Genomic DNA, 16557 nt, shown 5'->3' with positions numbered 1-16557 from the left:
GAATTATTCCGCCCTGGCTGGAGGCTTTCATGTAGGAGCTAAGGAAAGAACAAGACAGAAAAAAAACATGCCAAAAGTTGTCTTTCTTGTGTTTCCCGAAGGTAGGAAAAAGGGAAAAATCATTCCTATGAATGTCACTCGTGATTGAGCCACAAGTGCAGCAAAGGGAGGTGGCAGGGTGTTTTTTTTTTTTTTGGTGTGTGTACACGCTCCCCCGTTGGTTGGAAGCAATCATACACTGCTCGATTAAGAGAATTATTTACACAGCAGAGGATTTGCAGATGAAACCGTTCCGGGTGGATTTTTCCTCCTTTTTTTTCTCCTGATTGATAACTCTACGCATCGCAAGCGTGCGAGTATCTCCAGTATCTCGGTATGAAAAATACATATTTGGGAACCGTTAACTTTTGGTGCCTTGCTTCATACGCCGGCAGAAGCTTCTTTCATTCGAAACGACGCGCACGTAGCGTATATCATTCTACCTGTCAAATCCAGATGAATCCTTTCACCATTCAGTTGTGTGTGGAGAAATGTGAAAAAAGGGAATTCAATTACACCCGTAGATATGATGTGGTAGAAGATGTCTACTTCAGGCCTTGATAGTTAATAAAGCAAACGGACTTAAGTTTGTCATAAGAAACCTCCAAAGGGAATTTAAAGGAGGAATTCCTATAGATACTAACACATTTAAGATAACTCGTAACGTATACCATCTTCAATGTTTTCCTTTTAGAATTTAATTTAAGAGTATATCGACAAGTTGTTTCAAAACTGGTACTACTGCTGCCATCTAGTGGAGTACCCCATTATTAGTCGTCCTTCTCGTTGTTGTTACTATCAGCACTACTACACATTTTTCTTGACCTACAGTTTCATTATTTTTTGCTTCATTTTATGCTTCCTTCCAACCTCTCGCTCAATTTCTACTCGCTTTACACGTACATCAGTGTCGCGAGCCTCCAAGAGATCTAATCCAGAGCGTACTCTCTCTCTCTCTCTCTTCCCACGCGTGAGCCCTATCTCATCTCACACACCATCACGCTCGTCTCGCCTCCCTTCTCACGCTCATCTCACGCCGCTCTCAGTGCGGGAGCTCTCATCCCGGGATCCTTCTTTCTCTCAGCGCATGGTTGCTGGATGCAGCAACCACGGCAGCAGCACCAGCAGCATCCACTACGAAGCAGCAGCCTCCCCTGTTTTAGTACCAAAACGGACGACCCGAACCCGGCTGTACCTTCGCGGTGGCTTGCGAACGGGCCCTACCTTGGATGCAGCTGGCTTAGTACTAAACCAGACGTCAGTCACGATGGGCGCGTAGGCAAGCGGTTGTTTCGCTACCGGAACGGAAAGAGTGATATGTTAGGAAGCGTTTTGTGGGAGGAAACCAAAAAAAAAAAGAACAGGCAAAGGAAAAGGAGAAACAGTGAGCCAGGCTGCAAAGGACGTGAAGGCCGTTTTGGGAGGCGTTTTCCTAGGCCACGTTCACAGGTGACTGCTGATTGCGACTGCTTTAATGGTACCTATCGGTGCAGTGGCTAAGGTTGGTCCCCATTTTCAAAGAGCGAGAGAAAATTGGAAAGTGTACCGAGTGATCCTTTCTCGGAAGTGACGCAAAAGCAGCAGCAGCAGTGGCAGTGGCAGCAAAACGAATCACGTACGGGATGTTGTTCCGTGTAAAAGTGGCGCTCCGGCTGTAAAGCCCACCGTCTATCTAGCAGTGCCGCGGCGTGTGCTTCCTGTACCTCGCAAGTGATATAAACAAATGTAAGTGCAAAACCCGCTCAATGCTAAAACGGAAGCTTAGCACCGGATGAGGCGGGATAAAAAGAGCAGCCTACCCCGTTGTGTGCTTACATCCCTCCCGGCGGTTTTGGTCGGCCAAAGTTTGCTTGGTTCATTTTTCATGCAAAAAGCCCGCAAGTGTCAACAGGCAGGCAGGCAGGCAGGCAGGCAGGCAGGCATCGGCACTCGTCAATCCCCTTGTGCCGAGCTGCCGCCCTCTACGTACGTCTAAATCAGGCTGAAAGCATTTGAAAATTGTACGTGAAAAGGCAATAAATCACTGGCTTTTCTTGCTTGCGGTCTTGCTGGCAACCATCCTTAGTGCTTGCTGTGTTGTCTATCTCGCTGTTGTGTATTTGTGCGACTGTGTACGTCTCACTCCCCCTCCCACCGAAGGATATACTGCGATGTTGTTTGATGATTGTGTGATTGTGTGGCCCGTGTCCGGCATTTATCAATGTCGCTGCTCCCGGTGGATAATATTAAAATGTAGTGAAAGGTGCGGCAAAAGGGAGCAAAACAAAACAACAACAAAAAAACGCCAGTCCAGTGGAAAAGTTGGTCGTTTGTTTTGCAACACAGCAGCAGCACGAAGAGTGTGTGTGTGTGTGGGGAGAGGTCGCGGGGGCAGTAAACTTTTTCACCTGCTCGCGTTAATAGGTGGGCGCCGTGATTGAGCGTTGGTGGCCGTGGAATGGGTTTGATTGGAGGGTGAAAACGAGTACACAATGGTTTACCGTACTAGCTAAGAAGAAGGGGAGCATATTAACTCCAAAAGTTTCGACGCGCTTAAATGATTTTGTGAATGTCCGTGAATAGTTTCTGCAATGCTGCGCCAGCTCCGCTTAATGTTGTGCGGTTTCACGATTAAATAAAATCAATTTCGCCTTTCCCGAATTTTGGCAGCAAAAAAAAACATGAAACAAAAAAAAAACCCTCCCCCTGCCAGTGTTGAAAGGCATGGAGCTCATCCCACGCGCAACATAAATCAATCCACGCAATTCGATTCACAAGTGCGCGATAAGAGGTGAAAAAGTCTCGATTTCGTGATAAACGCCAAAAATAAATAGAGCGAGAAAAAAATACTTCCCTCTAACACCGGTTGACGAAAACAGTGTAACCATTGCCGAAAAGTGAAAATTCGATCGATTTTTCCCTCTTCGCACAGAGACACTCACTCCCAAAACCCGTGCCCTAAGACAAACGCAAAGAAAGTAACGCAGAAACGCAGAAGGGAGAAAGAGCGCTACGACAGCACAACGGCGCGACGTGTTTTTCGACGGCCCGGAATCGTAAAGCAGCGGTTACGGTTGAGCGGCAGGCAAGAAAGGCTTTTCCGATGCTTTTCGTTTCGTTCCGCGGAACAGCCCGATCGTTCGTAGGCGTTTGATGCTTGACGAAGGAAAGAAGCAAGAATAAAAAAAAAAAGCAAGCGCACACTCAAAAGTCAGGGCGCTGGCTGCTAAGCCAGCGGGACCTTGGCTTCGATAGCGCGCGCGCGTGCTTTATTCAAATCAATATGTCATCGTGGCAAACGATTTATAACGCCCGGGTGATGTAATTTATGGATTGCCTTGTGAGCGAACGAGCGAACGAACGGTGCCAACGCACAGTTTGAGTGATAAAATAATAGAATTTTTACGATTTGAATTTTTGAACCCTTGCATCTTCACAGCCTCACAACAGCCTCACAACAGACCTTGTTTTGGGAAGGAAATTGTTTTTCCGAGCCTTCCTGTTACTCTCATCCCGTGGCGAAACTTCTTCACAGCAACCACCTTGCCTTTGTTCGCTTATTTTTGTCAACAAACCCCTTGAAATTAAACTGTTACCCATTGCCCTCTCTTTATTCTTTTCTCTCTCCCTCACGCTTCCCAAAGCAGGCCATCATGTCGCTGCGTTGCCATCGTTTGAAAGGCAAGCAATATTTATTACCACGCATCAGCAGCAGTTAAATAAAGCTACCACAACAACAACGGGGCAGGAAACCAAGCTGCTCCACAAGCGAAGCTGTTCATTCGAGTGGCCGGTAGTGTTCGGTGCGGAAAGCGGAAGCAAAGCAAGCAATCGTGAAATCGCCACATTTAAATACAACCTGTCCCCGGTGCTGTGCATTGTGTGGTAGTTTCACCCTATTGTGTTGTGGAGGGGTGTGCCGTGATTGCAGCGATTTACTTTCCACCAACGGCATGCAGCCGTAGTCTGCGGGAAGAAAAGAAGAAAAAAAGCAAAACAGCGACAACGATCGTTGTTCCGTGTTCTGTTGATATCCTGAAAGAGCGAAAGTACATACAAAACAAGCAAAAAGTCTCCAAGTGTGTGAGTGTGTGTGTTTCTCAACTAATGTGTGTGTGTCTCTGTGCGCGTGTGGGCGTGTGTCTTGCTCTCTCTCTCTCTCTCTCTCTTTGTGTACATGAGTGTACGTCCCTGTTGGCGCACGAGCCCCCACTGTCCCGGAAGTCGAAAGCATAACGGGCGATAATTATGGAATTAATCACTGGCACGAGCGCCAACAGCAGTTCCCGCAGCCGGCGGTCTACTAATGCTGCGTCGCCGGCAGGAGTAGTGCGAAGATCGAAACCGACCATTATGCTCCCATTAGCGGCCGCGCTGCTGCTGGTCGCCCTCGGCCATATGCAAACGCCGGTGAGCGCGAACGCCCAGCCGCCGACCGAAAAGATCCCGCTAGGTAAGTGTTTCGTTCGTGGGTTGCGAGCGTGGTTTTGCAGCGTCCGAACGAGGTGTGGACAACTGTTTGCCGGATAGCGATGTAAAGTAGGCGGAATGTTTCGGACCACGGTACTGTAATGGTGAGGGATGTTACTGACGCAAGGATCCTTTTCACTGCAGGTGTGGACGATTTTGACGAAGGATCGCTTCTATTCTTTGGCTGTAGCTAGTCTGGTTTTGAAGGCACTTTAAATCGATAGCTAAGGTACCATTCAGGGTTTTTGGGAATTGATTGGAAGCTATTTTTATCATACGATAGTTTGGAGACACTTCATTGCGATATTGGACACATCCCGAATCCTATCTTTTGGGTTCTTCTCTCAGTGGGGAATGGTATATTATCCAGGGCGAATATTGGCTTTCTAGATCCTTGCTAGTTCGGTTATAAGCCGTCCACTTTAGGTTGAAACTCGTCACTATCCCTTTACAAAATGTCCAAATGTCCTCCAAAAAGTGATGGATAACATTAACGCAATAACGGTCCAATGGAGGTACATAACACGCTAGGAACTACTCATGATAGATATTGCAGCTCTTGAGACACTGAAAGCGGTCCAATGTTGTAGAAATGGAAACCTCAATAGTAACCCTTACATCCCGTATCGAATATAATACAGTACAGATAGTCATCGTATCGCAGGCTAAATAAGGCCTAAGACGTCTGCAGTTTTATTCACAAAAAGTAAGAGAAGGAAAAATAGTATAAAAAACCAAAATTGGACGCGTTTCATTCCCTAAAGTCGCATCCCTTTTTTGCGGCATATTACGCGAATAACCAGTTGCTTTAAGTAAAATACTGAAATGCTGGCTCTCCCCCGAAAAAAAAAAATAAAACCTCACTAAAGTAAAACCATATGACCTTAAAGTCGATGACAGCGCCTTCCCCGGTGGCACAAAAAAAGGGGTTCGCCGAACAATACACCCGCTTATTAAACTCGACCGCAGCCGACGAGCATATCGGCAACCTCGATGAAGCTGTCACACTCGGTTGCACCCTTGGAAACGCATTCACGCGCAATGAAATGAAATCAGGCATGGGCAGCTTTTGGTGCGCCCGCTCAGGCAAGAAAGCTAAGCAGAAAAAAAAACAGGGACACGGACACTCCCAAACGCTCCAATACGGCATCGGATGTGCTTGGGTATGCGCCTGAGGTCGCTCCACACACAAAAACACACACTGTTCACGATGGGACGATCTTGTGATGAGTTTCAGCGTACGCGATAAATATCCGCAAGTGTGGACAGCCGGAGCATGCTTCTTACCATCGATTTCCTCGCACTTGCGTACACTCCACACGGGTACCGTGTTGCTGCTGATTGTACAGTCAAAAAGCGAAAAACATCCTTGTGCTGCACGCGATACACTGCGATGGTCGTTCTTTTGACACTTGTCGTCCTGCCGGTGGTATTTTTTCGTGTCCATGGCACACTTTTTCCAAGCCAAAACGAATCTCACCATGCAACAGCAGGCGCATCATTCGCATTAGTATTCCTGGTGCGTACAGACGAAACGTAGGAAGTTTTTTTTGTTGCTCGTCCAACATATCTTCTCTCAATGCGCTTTTTAATCATGCGTTTGGTGTCTGTTCACAAGAAAAGGTTGTTATCGACCTTTCGGCTAGCGACTAACGATCCGAAAATCCTCTGTTGCCGAGCATCGTCAGCGTAGAAAGAAGCCTTTTGAAGTGATTTTATATCGAGCTCGAAATTTTCACCTTCCCAAAAATTACATCATTCTACATGAGCGCCTCTTGCCATAGGTCGAACTTGTCGGCCCTGACGTGCATTCATCAATGTCAAATCGATCGTACGGGAACGTTCGCATGCGGGAGTCGCCTGTTAGCCGCAGCAGCAGCAGCCTTTTTATTCGAGCAGGAATCCATCAATTTTACTGTTTTCTCTCCATTCTTTTTCACCTGCCCTCCAACTGCATCCGTCCGTCTCAACGAGTCCCCGAATAATACGTGTGATGTTGGTACATGCTTTCAAATAACACCTTACCCCGTTTTCGCTCCCGCTTTCCGCCTGTCACCGTCATCACTTCAATCAGCCCCCCTCCCACCAGCCCAATGACCGTGAAGCTTGTCGATGATGTGCCTTTTTGTGAAAATTGCACCACTGTCTGTGTAGGTGTATTCGTTCTAGGCAAGTCGTAGTGTACCTTGTAGTGAACTTTCTAATTTTTTTGCTGTTTGTATGTGAGCATTCACACGCTGCAGTTTCTGCATTGATGCACTTTTGACTTTGTGTCGCCGAGACACATTTTTCCGATTGCTTTATTCCTTGCATACGTGCGGATTGGCACACGGTGTGCTTTTTCGGTCGTGTCTTCACCGCTGGTATTCAGCCGGTATGCTTCACACCCCGCACCAAGCACGCATGATGTACACAGAATCGCTCAAGTTGAGTGGAAAATTGATCACGCAATCGAGCGCTGTCGGCCGAGCAGCTTTTGCATTTTATCCTTTGGGAAAACGGGAATGTCTTTCAGCTTTCTCACGTAGCAAGATGTACGCTGGGGTATAATTTGGGCTTTTCTGCCAGTTTTTTGCCTCCTCTTTTGCTTCTGCCTTTTCACCCTTTGAATGCAGGACGAAAAAACAGGGGATGCACATTATTATTCAAAAGCAAACTCGTACTCTTTTGTTTTCTTGAAACGCTTGGAAGGCATTTCCCCCACCCGGAGCGTGGACAGATGAAGAGGCTCCAAAAATCAAATGATTATTAAAATCATTAGACCTTTAATTCGGTTGAAACTTGATGAAGACAATTGAATAAGGTCTCGCCTTCGCGCTCTTCTCGCTTTGTTATGATACATTAGGGAAGAGGCGAGTAGGCAAAAAAAAAAAACGTGGGTTCTCCTAGAGCCAGAACCAAGTCCGGCTTAATTATGCAGGGTTAATTTTTTCAGGGGAATTCTTTCTTAGGCATCTGGTTTCAAGATTCGCTTTTTTTTTTTTCTTTTTGTTTTCATGCCCGTTTCCCAGTGGTCGAAAAAAAAGCTTCCATAAAACGCTTAGATCTTTAACAGGCCGGAAGAATAGCCGGCCTAGGTCTCGTTTTTTTCGTAGACGAGATAATATTTTTGTGCTTAAAAAAAGAGAAAATCATAACATTTTCAGAAAAGAGTTTCATTTACGCTGCAACAACAAAAAAAAACTCTCAAAGCTTAAAGTACTTTTCCACTGTTTTCCCCCGTTCTTCTTATAAGGTATTATGTTTCACAGCCCAACCCGCCGCAACGGGAACGGCATTCATATTGCAAACTTTGTACGAGAAAGTGGTGCTACTTCAAGCCATTTTTGCCACTTTTTGTTAGTGGTGTGACTCAATTTCATCGTTTCACAGTGGCGAATCGATATGCCACACTCGACCCACCGTGCCTGCTGGTAGTAAAAGGATAGAGCAGATTAAAGAATTTAAAAGAAAGGCAAAAAAAACACCAAAGCAACGGGATAAAAAGTTCTTCAAAGTTGCAGCAACACCAAGCCCAAGTGGGGCTTGCAACAAAGCGTTAAAATACCTTGCCTGTGATAAGAAAAAAGCCGCTTCGAAACCGTTCGAGCTGCTCAAACTTTGCTATCCGCTTTTTTTCCTTTACTTATTGCGGATGGATTAATGATGTCCGTTTAGCCTTGAAAATGGGAATAAAGATCAGATTGCACAAAGCGCGCACAGGAGAGAGGGAAATTTTTATTTTTGCACGATTTAAGCTGTCCTGAGCAGCGTTGGTGGTGCTTCTCGAGCAAAAGAAAAGCCTTGAAATAACAATCAGAACTTTGGGTCTACAAATCACCACCACACAGCACACAGCGAGCAGCTAAAGCGTTCCAACTGAAGCATAACACTTACTTTCGCTTGATTTGAGCCCAAACACCACCAAAAAAAACGCGAAAAACAAAACCAAACATTTTCCCAACCAACACAAACACACACTGCCGAGAAAAAAAAACAGCCTTTAAGTTGTCGGTATGTTTCGGTTTCGATTGCCAGAATGGTGCGCCTTCAACGCACCACGCCACTCCATTCCCGCTTCCAATCCATTTACACATTGCTTCATGCTTCAGAGCAGCGGATATTTGGTTAAATTCAACATCTTGATGTGATTAAAAACTTCCTCCGATTTCCAGCCGGCGAGCAGTGGCAGGGACGACGCTGCACGGTGCGGTTGTGCCGCGGCAAACTCATCAAACTAGATGGCTGTTTCTGGGGAATCGGTTTTGCTCGAGAAAGCTGCAGGAACGGCGCGCTGTCGAGAATGTAGAATTGATTGTTTATAATTAATTTCCTGTGCCGGTGTCTTCCGTTTTTCGCCGAACATGCCCCGGTTTTGACACTGTCGTCGACAGCTGGTTTTGAAATAATTTACACACTTAAAACCACATCCTCCGAGGTGTTCGAGGGGGCGAGGAGGAAACTCGACAAACAAATGTTACCGATTTAATTATGGAACCGTTTTGGTTATCCGACTTGTAAAGCTCGGAGCTGCGCCTATTTAGTTGCTTGACTATGACAAGCGTGAACGCACACGGGCTCTGAACGGCACAACAAATTAATCCTGAAGATAAAGTTTCCTTCGTGCGAAGTTCAAACGAATGCTTAGCTTTTTGAAATGCGATTTTAAACACTCGTTCACTTCAATCCCTTATGTGCGTGCCAGAGTGTTCTCTCGTTTGTAACAGTATCCAGTAAATCACTCACTGCGAATTATTTTAATTGAAACCATCTTATCTAAATTCAATCACCGACAATTCAATAGCCTCGTGGCTGTGGCTAACATGTGCGGTAATCTTTTAATTAAATCATACTTTGCCCAAACTTCGGCCCCGGCAGCCCGGAGGGAGAGCGGCCCATCGAATCGGAAGGCTTATGCATCCTGTCTGTTCATATTTAAATGCCTTTGGAGTATAACAAAAGCGTCTGCTGACTGCTGGAAAACAACACATTTCCTGCGACGACGGCGACAATCCTTTGCAAAAACCAAAATTGAAATAAATTGCTTTGAAATTTATTCACAAAGCACCATTTTGAAAAAAAGACAGTCCGACTTTGCATATTGCGAAATTCTTTTTTCGCAAAATTATTCAACACAAACAACGACCGTACGACAACGCTCCACGCTCGCTGGGCCAATTGGAGGGAAGGTTATTTCAAGGCAAGCAGGAATTTTAACTATCACAGCAACGTGGAGAAGAAACTGTGCTTGTCTGCTGCCCCGATACAGCCATCCAAATGGAGAGGGCAACCGTTGGCGTTACGCCGCCGAAAACTTTCTTCCGAAGCAGCAACGTTATCCTTCCGTTTGGCGCAAAACACTCCCCCCTGCCCCTCCAAATCCCGGGATGCTTGAAAGTTTTCAGCTAGCGATAAAAAGTGCTTATTTACATCTACACCACAGGCCGCGCTACCGTCACAGATTTGTGATACTTTTTAACTTTCCAACCAACCATTCCCAGCCACCAGCCAGCTTCGCTGCTGCTTACAGTTGCTCCGGCGCGTTTGCAGATCAGAAAAAGCGAACAGCACACACACACACACACGCACAGCTTCTTGCCTTCGCTCCAAACGATCCAGTGACGCAAATAAGTGGGCCCTTTCCTGGTGGTAGTGATACAAGGCACCGGGCACCAAGATAATCGTCCACCGGAGCGATGGAAAGCGGCAATAGATAGATAGCAGTAACTCCCCAGAAATTTGTTCCCCGCCGGTTAGCAGCAAACATGCCACAATCTCGTGGCGAGGCGGCTGCGCGACTGAGGGTAGCGGTAGAAAAGGGCAAAAAGGCTCGCCCGGCTTTTTTGCTGCCCCTGTCCGGCGGTCTTGCTCGAATGCAGTCAAGAGTGTCACAGAAACACTCTTCAATCTATTCGTGAGAGACCCGGTGAGTGGTTCGGAAAGGGGGTCGTAGGGTCCCGGAGGGAGGACGAAATATTCAAACCCGGACAACCGGGTCACAAGCAGGGAAAAAACTGCTTTCAAACTGCGCAGACAAGATAAGTATCGCACTAATTAAGATTACAAATAGGGCTGACGTTAGCAGGCCGGTTCGCTTCGTCGCTGCTGTGACTAGTTTGATAAGAAACTTCAAACCGAACCGCCTGCCAATTTTTGGTGTTGGTGTTTCTGTTTGTGGTAGTAGAAAGATAGCTCTACCTGCATGTCGGTTTTGCTGCCGGTGAGCGATGCGCAAGAAACTGATAGAGATATTATAAATAGGAAAGTTTCCTGTTGGGAATATAAACACATCTCATTGGAAAGTTGCCGTTTTCCGCTTCACAACAAAGTCTTATAAGTAACGCATTAAATATCCAATAGTTCCAATGCTAGTGGCTTACTTTAATACACACACACTTCATGTGTTAAACCGATTTGTAATACCTAAAACATTAAAATACACTCTATACCGTTTCCTCCAAAGGAAAACAGCTCACATTCGGGATGAAACATCGCATGATGTGCGTCCTGCGAGGTACTTCATTGCGGATAAACGTGATTTACACATTACAGTAATCGGCTTAATTTTTTGCAACATTCTTCTCATACTTCAATGCAGCCCCGCCACTAAAGTGCTGGCTACGGTGATGGTACGTACATTTTGTTCAATCCTTCTATTTATCACCGTGTTTGGCAGTGGATTGCCTCTACTTTCCGTTAACACACAGGCTAACGAGTGGAAAACAAAAACTTTCTTCTACGGACATGCAGCGCGAACCAACGTTCCACATCAAAAACACCCCGACTAGTTTGGTTTCATTTTGTTCCGCTTTTGCGTTTTGTGTTGTAATGGGTGTATGCAATGGGTGGCAGAGTGTGCAAAAATTTGTAACTGGATGGGAAATTTTTAAAAATCCCTCCCTGTTTGCTGCTCGCAAAATAGCAGTGGATAAACAAACCAGATAGGAAAGTATTTTGAAGCAAAAAGGAACGATTGTTTCAGAAGTATTTTTATCCGTAAAGAGACTCTTTCTATGGAAAATGTGATATTAAATCCACTTTCCCAGGAGATTGCTGGATATGGTCCTTGAGTAAAACATATTTGAAAATTCTGTTTGAAATATCACATTGAGTCGCTAATTATGTTAAATTATTTTTCTACTGCAGTGATTACAGCATGCCAATTTCATCTACTTTAATGTTTTCCACCTCTGACTGTTTGCTTTGTAGTAAACACACATGTTTTACGCTACTACCTACACCAACAAGCACAATGTCAATACAAAAATATATAGTGAAAGCAAATGCCCTTTCGCCGACTGCTACGCTAGCGGGCAGATCCAATCGTTAACCCCGCTAACGAACCATTGTACACTTCACCATCGTTATCCGAACCAACCTTTTCAACCTCATTGCCAGCAAACCGATGCTTGTGTTTGCTTTGGCCAGTAGTTGGTAAGTTGCAGGCACGCAGTGCTAAAAATAAAGTACCGCACGCACGGGGAGGGTGAAAGCGTGAATGGCCCTTCCACCTGGATGGAGCAAAGCATTTCCATTTAAGCGATTTCCATCACGCCCCTGTGCCAAACATCAATCAATTTTCGATAAAGTGTAGCGCCCGGTTAGCGTCGAGCCGCTCAAACGGTGTCGGTTCATCGTTGCGCTTTGCTGTAAACCTGGTTTTTATGATCACACTTTGCTTTTGTTGCGTTAACTTTCCGCACTGTTTTGTGCTGCTTTATCGGTGCTTTCCGTCCTCTTTTTTTACATACAAACACGTTAAAGGCCCTACTGTTTTTCTTGTCTTTTTTATCATAATCATTACCTTTACTTCCTCGCACGCATTCAGTGCCAGTGCTGTGTTGGATGGAAAGCACCGATGCCCAACCATGCCAGTACAATTGTCATATCAACATTAAGCTGGTTGCACAAGTACACAAATATCTCTCACTAGCAAGAAAGGACGCCCGCCCTGTCGTAAACGAGTTAGGTCGACTTTTGTTCCTTTTCTCTCCACGCACACACATACTGGCCCGCGTTACGGCCCGTTAACGACCGAATAAATCGCAGTCAATCGGAATCGTATTCATGTTACGCTGGCCGCATTCTCACGAGCCTGTTTCTCGATTGTTTCTGTGTGTGTGTGAGTGATCTGCCAATGCCGCATTGGTACTGACATCGCTCCGGAATGCGATGGCAAGATGACGTTGATAGAGCCCGCCCTCCAAAAGCCAACCAAATAAAGGCTGCAATACCAATGCCAGGAGAAAGGGTTACAATCGGCATACGGACATGTCTTTCGTGACGTGCTGGACGAGGTTGTTTACCGTCTGCTTGCTGTTGTTCGGGGGGGGGGGATGCCACTGGCATTTGTTACTAAAATCCAACATTCTTTGGATTTGTTTATCGTCGCGCTGGATGGATCCGATGGAGGGGACAGGGCAGTGATGCTGTGTGTACCGAAATACCATTACATTGATTTACTTTGGTTTCTGTGTGTGAGTGTGTGGGAAGACAGCAGAGCCGCTTTATTGCGCTTTGTTTTCCAACGGGAAAGAGAAGGAAAGTAAAAAATGTATAAACCAATCAATCGAAAATCAATCCAACTGGCATTTCAAAAACAATATAATGGAAAATATTTAGGAAATGAAGAATGCATGCTTTCGTTTTTTTCCAATTTGGAATGGAAATTCAATTTTAAGCTACAAACAAAGACATGCATTTCGAATTGAAAAGACGGTTGAAAACACGAATTCAAAATGAAAAGTTGTGTTCATCATTTTGCAGCATGTAATACCTCAACTCAATTGAGTTGCCGGATGTCGATAAATCTAATAAAATTCACGGAAACAATTGAGCGTGCTTGAGTCCCACGACCAAGCCAAACTGGCAAAGCTTTAACCCGGTTCAATTTATTGAAAATGATTTGCAAGGTTTTGCGTGCAACCTCCCCCCGTCTTTCCGCACCAAAACCAATCCCTTTCAATCACGTGGTTCGAGAAAATTGCTGGTCAATCAACTCAATAGATTCAATTAAATTTTGCATCCCCGAGACGGGTGACGATTTTCCCCCGAAAGAAACCTTTGCAGAGGAGGGAGCAAAAAATGGCATTCACTGCATTCACCGTGGCAGCGGTCCCAAGGATCAACGTGATGAAATTTATGCAATATTCACCAACCGCCATCTCTAACGGAATTCAATCACTTTTCAAACGCCAGCCAAACAGCAGCAGGTGACGGAGAGAAGCCGTTTAAATAATTCTAACCCGCTCTGAACCCTTCGCTCCCGGCACGGTTGCACCGCCATCAGAGGGCAAAAGTCGTCGGTGCCGGTGCGAATAAGCGAATAAGGATGGTGGAAAACCCTTCCCCCCAGTGCAAACCGGTGTGCTTTGTGAGCGATCGTGAGCGAACGTTAAAGTTAAAGTAGCCGAGAAAGAAAGAAAAAAAAAACTCGGAACGACCAGACTGGAGCAAAAAAAAATAAATCAAAATGCCATCACAAAGCGCGCGTTCTTTTTTTTGCGTTCATTTGTCGTATTTTTCCCTACACCACTGTACCGCACACACAGACATACAGCGGCGCCGTCATGCCGTCACATCATTGCACCGCTCACAACAGCCACAGCAAAGCGCGATTTGTTTTATGAGTGTTTATATTTTGTTTAATTCATATTTTCCTTGCTGCCGCTGGAAGTTTTTGCCTTTCCTCTGGCTGGCCGTTGTTGTTTCGTCCTGTGCTCCTGCGCTCCGCAGCGTTTTATTTGCGTACGGTTTTCGCGCACCGCCACCGGTTTTTACGATTTATTTCTGTACAGTTTGCTGTACAGTCCGTACCGTAAATAGAAATGGTGCCATTTAAGTCTTGCCGCCCCGAAGCGTTGCGGAAACTTTCGACCTAGCGCAAGCGCAGGCTAGATGGATGCTGGGGGAGGGATAGGGATTTTGTACCATAAAATTGAATTTCTTTCTTTCTTCTTTTTTTTTTTGTTCTACACGTTCGGTGATTCAAATAAGACAAGATGTTTGACACAATGGTGCGCTAAACTTTTCCCCGCACCCATTTTCGCAAGCTCTCAACACGTGTTTCCGGCGAGCGAGCGAACGCAAAACAGAGCCTCACCAGCGGCTTACGGAGCGGGGTGCCGGGATGATGATAAACAGTACGGAGGAAACGCAATACTAATTGCGAAAACTTTTAATCACTTTTGTTTTCCGCAATGATGCGTTCAATGGAGATTTTGAAACGTGCACAGCGTGTGCTGTTTCACGTTCAATGTTGAGCCGGTGGTTAATATGTATCGTTCTGTTCGTTCTGTTTTATAACTGTAGCGATTTTTTCTTTTCACGCAAAAAGGTTACAATTGCCATAAAATGCATGCCCTGCAGTGCAATAAAAAGACACGTTTTTTTTCACTCTTGTTGCAAACTAACACCCAAAACTTTGCCACTTTATTAAAGTGTTATTTAAGACCCGCAGCCAGCAATCTTTCTTATCGCCCAAAAAGCAAAGCAGTTTCTTTCGCGTTACCAATTTCTCCCATTAATCTTGCATTCAAAAGCTCCCAAAATCGTACCCGATAGTTTAAAGCTTTCACAAGCGAATGAAATTCATCACCTTGGGAAAGGCAACTCACCTTCTTCAGTTCGTGGGCGAGTTTCCTCGCGTTCCTTCCACTGCTTTCATTGCATCGCGGGGGAGATAAATCACAGCTTCGAAAATTTCCAATCACAATGGTTGCCGCTTGAAAAATGGTTGCCGCTATTGAAGCACTTTACTGTAAATATCGCGACGGGGGTTTTCTTTTTTGCGACACTTTGTACCTTCGGCACTGTGAAAATCAATGTTTGTGTTTCACTGCTTTATTATGTAGCGAGGCACTGTGTTGCTTTATAAAGTGAGCTTTGATCCTCGCCTGGTGGTAGTTTATGGCAGTCCTTTTTTTTGATAGCCATCGACAATGAACTACTGATGATTGGAGATTAAACTATTCTAAGCGATGTAATCACATTCGCTAAACTCTGTGTGCCTTTTTTATTATACAATGACGGATGGGATAAGGAGCAAAACATGATGCCCAATTCCCACTCACATCATCATCTTTCAAGGACACAATCAGAAAAAGTATGCAGCATTTATCAGCCGAGGAGCTGAGAGCAAATTCACGCACTGCCTACGCCATGTTTGTGTGTACCGAGCAGATCAAAGCAGCATAGCATATGCCCCGTTCGCATGTGATGCCCCATCACGTGCTTATCCAACATAAACATGAAAACTCCAGATGATGCTGGTACAAAAAGGGAGAGACGTGTGCAACTAATTAAATATCATCAATCTAAATTAGCAACCAGCTGAGCTTATTTTTCACAGACGCTGGCACCGGTAATCATGAAGTATTCAGCCAAGCTCCGATGACAACAATGTAGGAGCAGCATTTTATCGTGGAAGTGGCTTTGCCCACGCGCTCCAAAAAACTCGCCGTCAAAACAAAAGCGTACAGAGAGCTTGAACTCTATCCACGAAGCAGGTTTCTTTACTGCAAACCCCACATCACTCATCGCGCGGGCAGCGGCACAGCGGCAGATGCCACCACAGCAGCATCTATTTAAGCGCCGAAACACTAACTAACCTTTAAGCTTGACCCGAGAGTGTATGTGTATGTGTGTGTATGTGTGTGTGCGTGTTTTTTCGTTGTTTCCTAGTGGTGGAAATTTCCCGGCATACCTAATACGGTAGGAATATTTTATGAGCCAGTATTCGTTTCGAGCCGCGCCCGGAACCACGGACGCTATCTCAACAAATCACCTTCAATTAGATGACGCCATCCGAGCCCGGGCCCCAGCGTTGGACGCCGGCCATCGTCCGGAGTTTGTTGGTTGGTTGGGAGCTCGCTTGCCACCGTACACCGTAGCAGGGGCAGCCCAGCATAGCTAATGTGAAATGCGCATCCGTTAGATGATATAATCGAATAATGTGGAGCGACCGTGAGATGCTGCCCGCGATGCGCCCCGAGTATTGGCCCCATGCACGCTGTAGCACGGTAGCACGATGGAGGAAGGAAATTTGGTCAGTTTGTGACTCATTGGCTCCGTAGCTTCCGGCTTTTGTTG

General features: G+C 45.6%; 1 protein-coding gene across 9 annotated transcripts in view; it reads left to right on the top strand.

The window, feature by feature from the left end:
* The first annotated feature begins 1270 nt into the window (after window positions 1-1270).
* LOC121592488 (glutamate receptor 1-like) overlaps window positions 1271-16557 on the top strand; it is a 65466-nt gene continuing 50179 nt past the window's right edge. Inside the window, exons 1-2 of one of the 9 annotated variants that reach the window (XM_041913981.1) lie at window positions 1271-1764; window positions 3663-4471. In XM_041913981.1, coding sequence (XP_041769915.1) covers window positions 4267-4471 — 205 coding nt within the window. In that variant the 5' untranslated portion in view covers window positions 1271-1764; window positions 3663-4266. The remainder of the gene's footprint in view (window positions 1765-3662; window positions 4472-16557) is intronic. The other 8 variants (XM_041913977.1, XM_041913978.1, XM_041913974.1 and 5 more) reach the window with 8 other exon arrangements.

Source organism: Anopheles merus, chromosome 2L (assembly GCF_017562075.2).
Source record: "Anopheles merus strain MAF chromosome 2L, AmerM5.1, whole genome shotgun sequence".
Taxonomy (NCBI): Eukaryota; Metazoa; Arthropoda; class Insecta; order Diptera; family Culicidae; genus Anopheles; species Anopheles merus.
The sequence above is the reverse complement of the archived record's forward strand: the minus strand, read 5'-3'. Positions and strand labels throughout refer to the sequence as shown.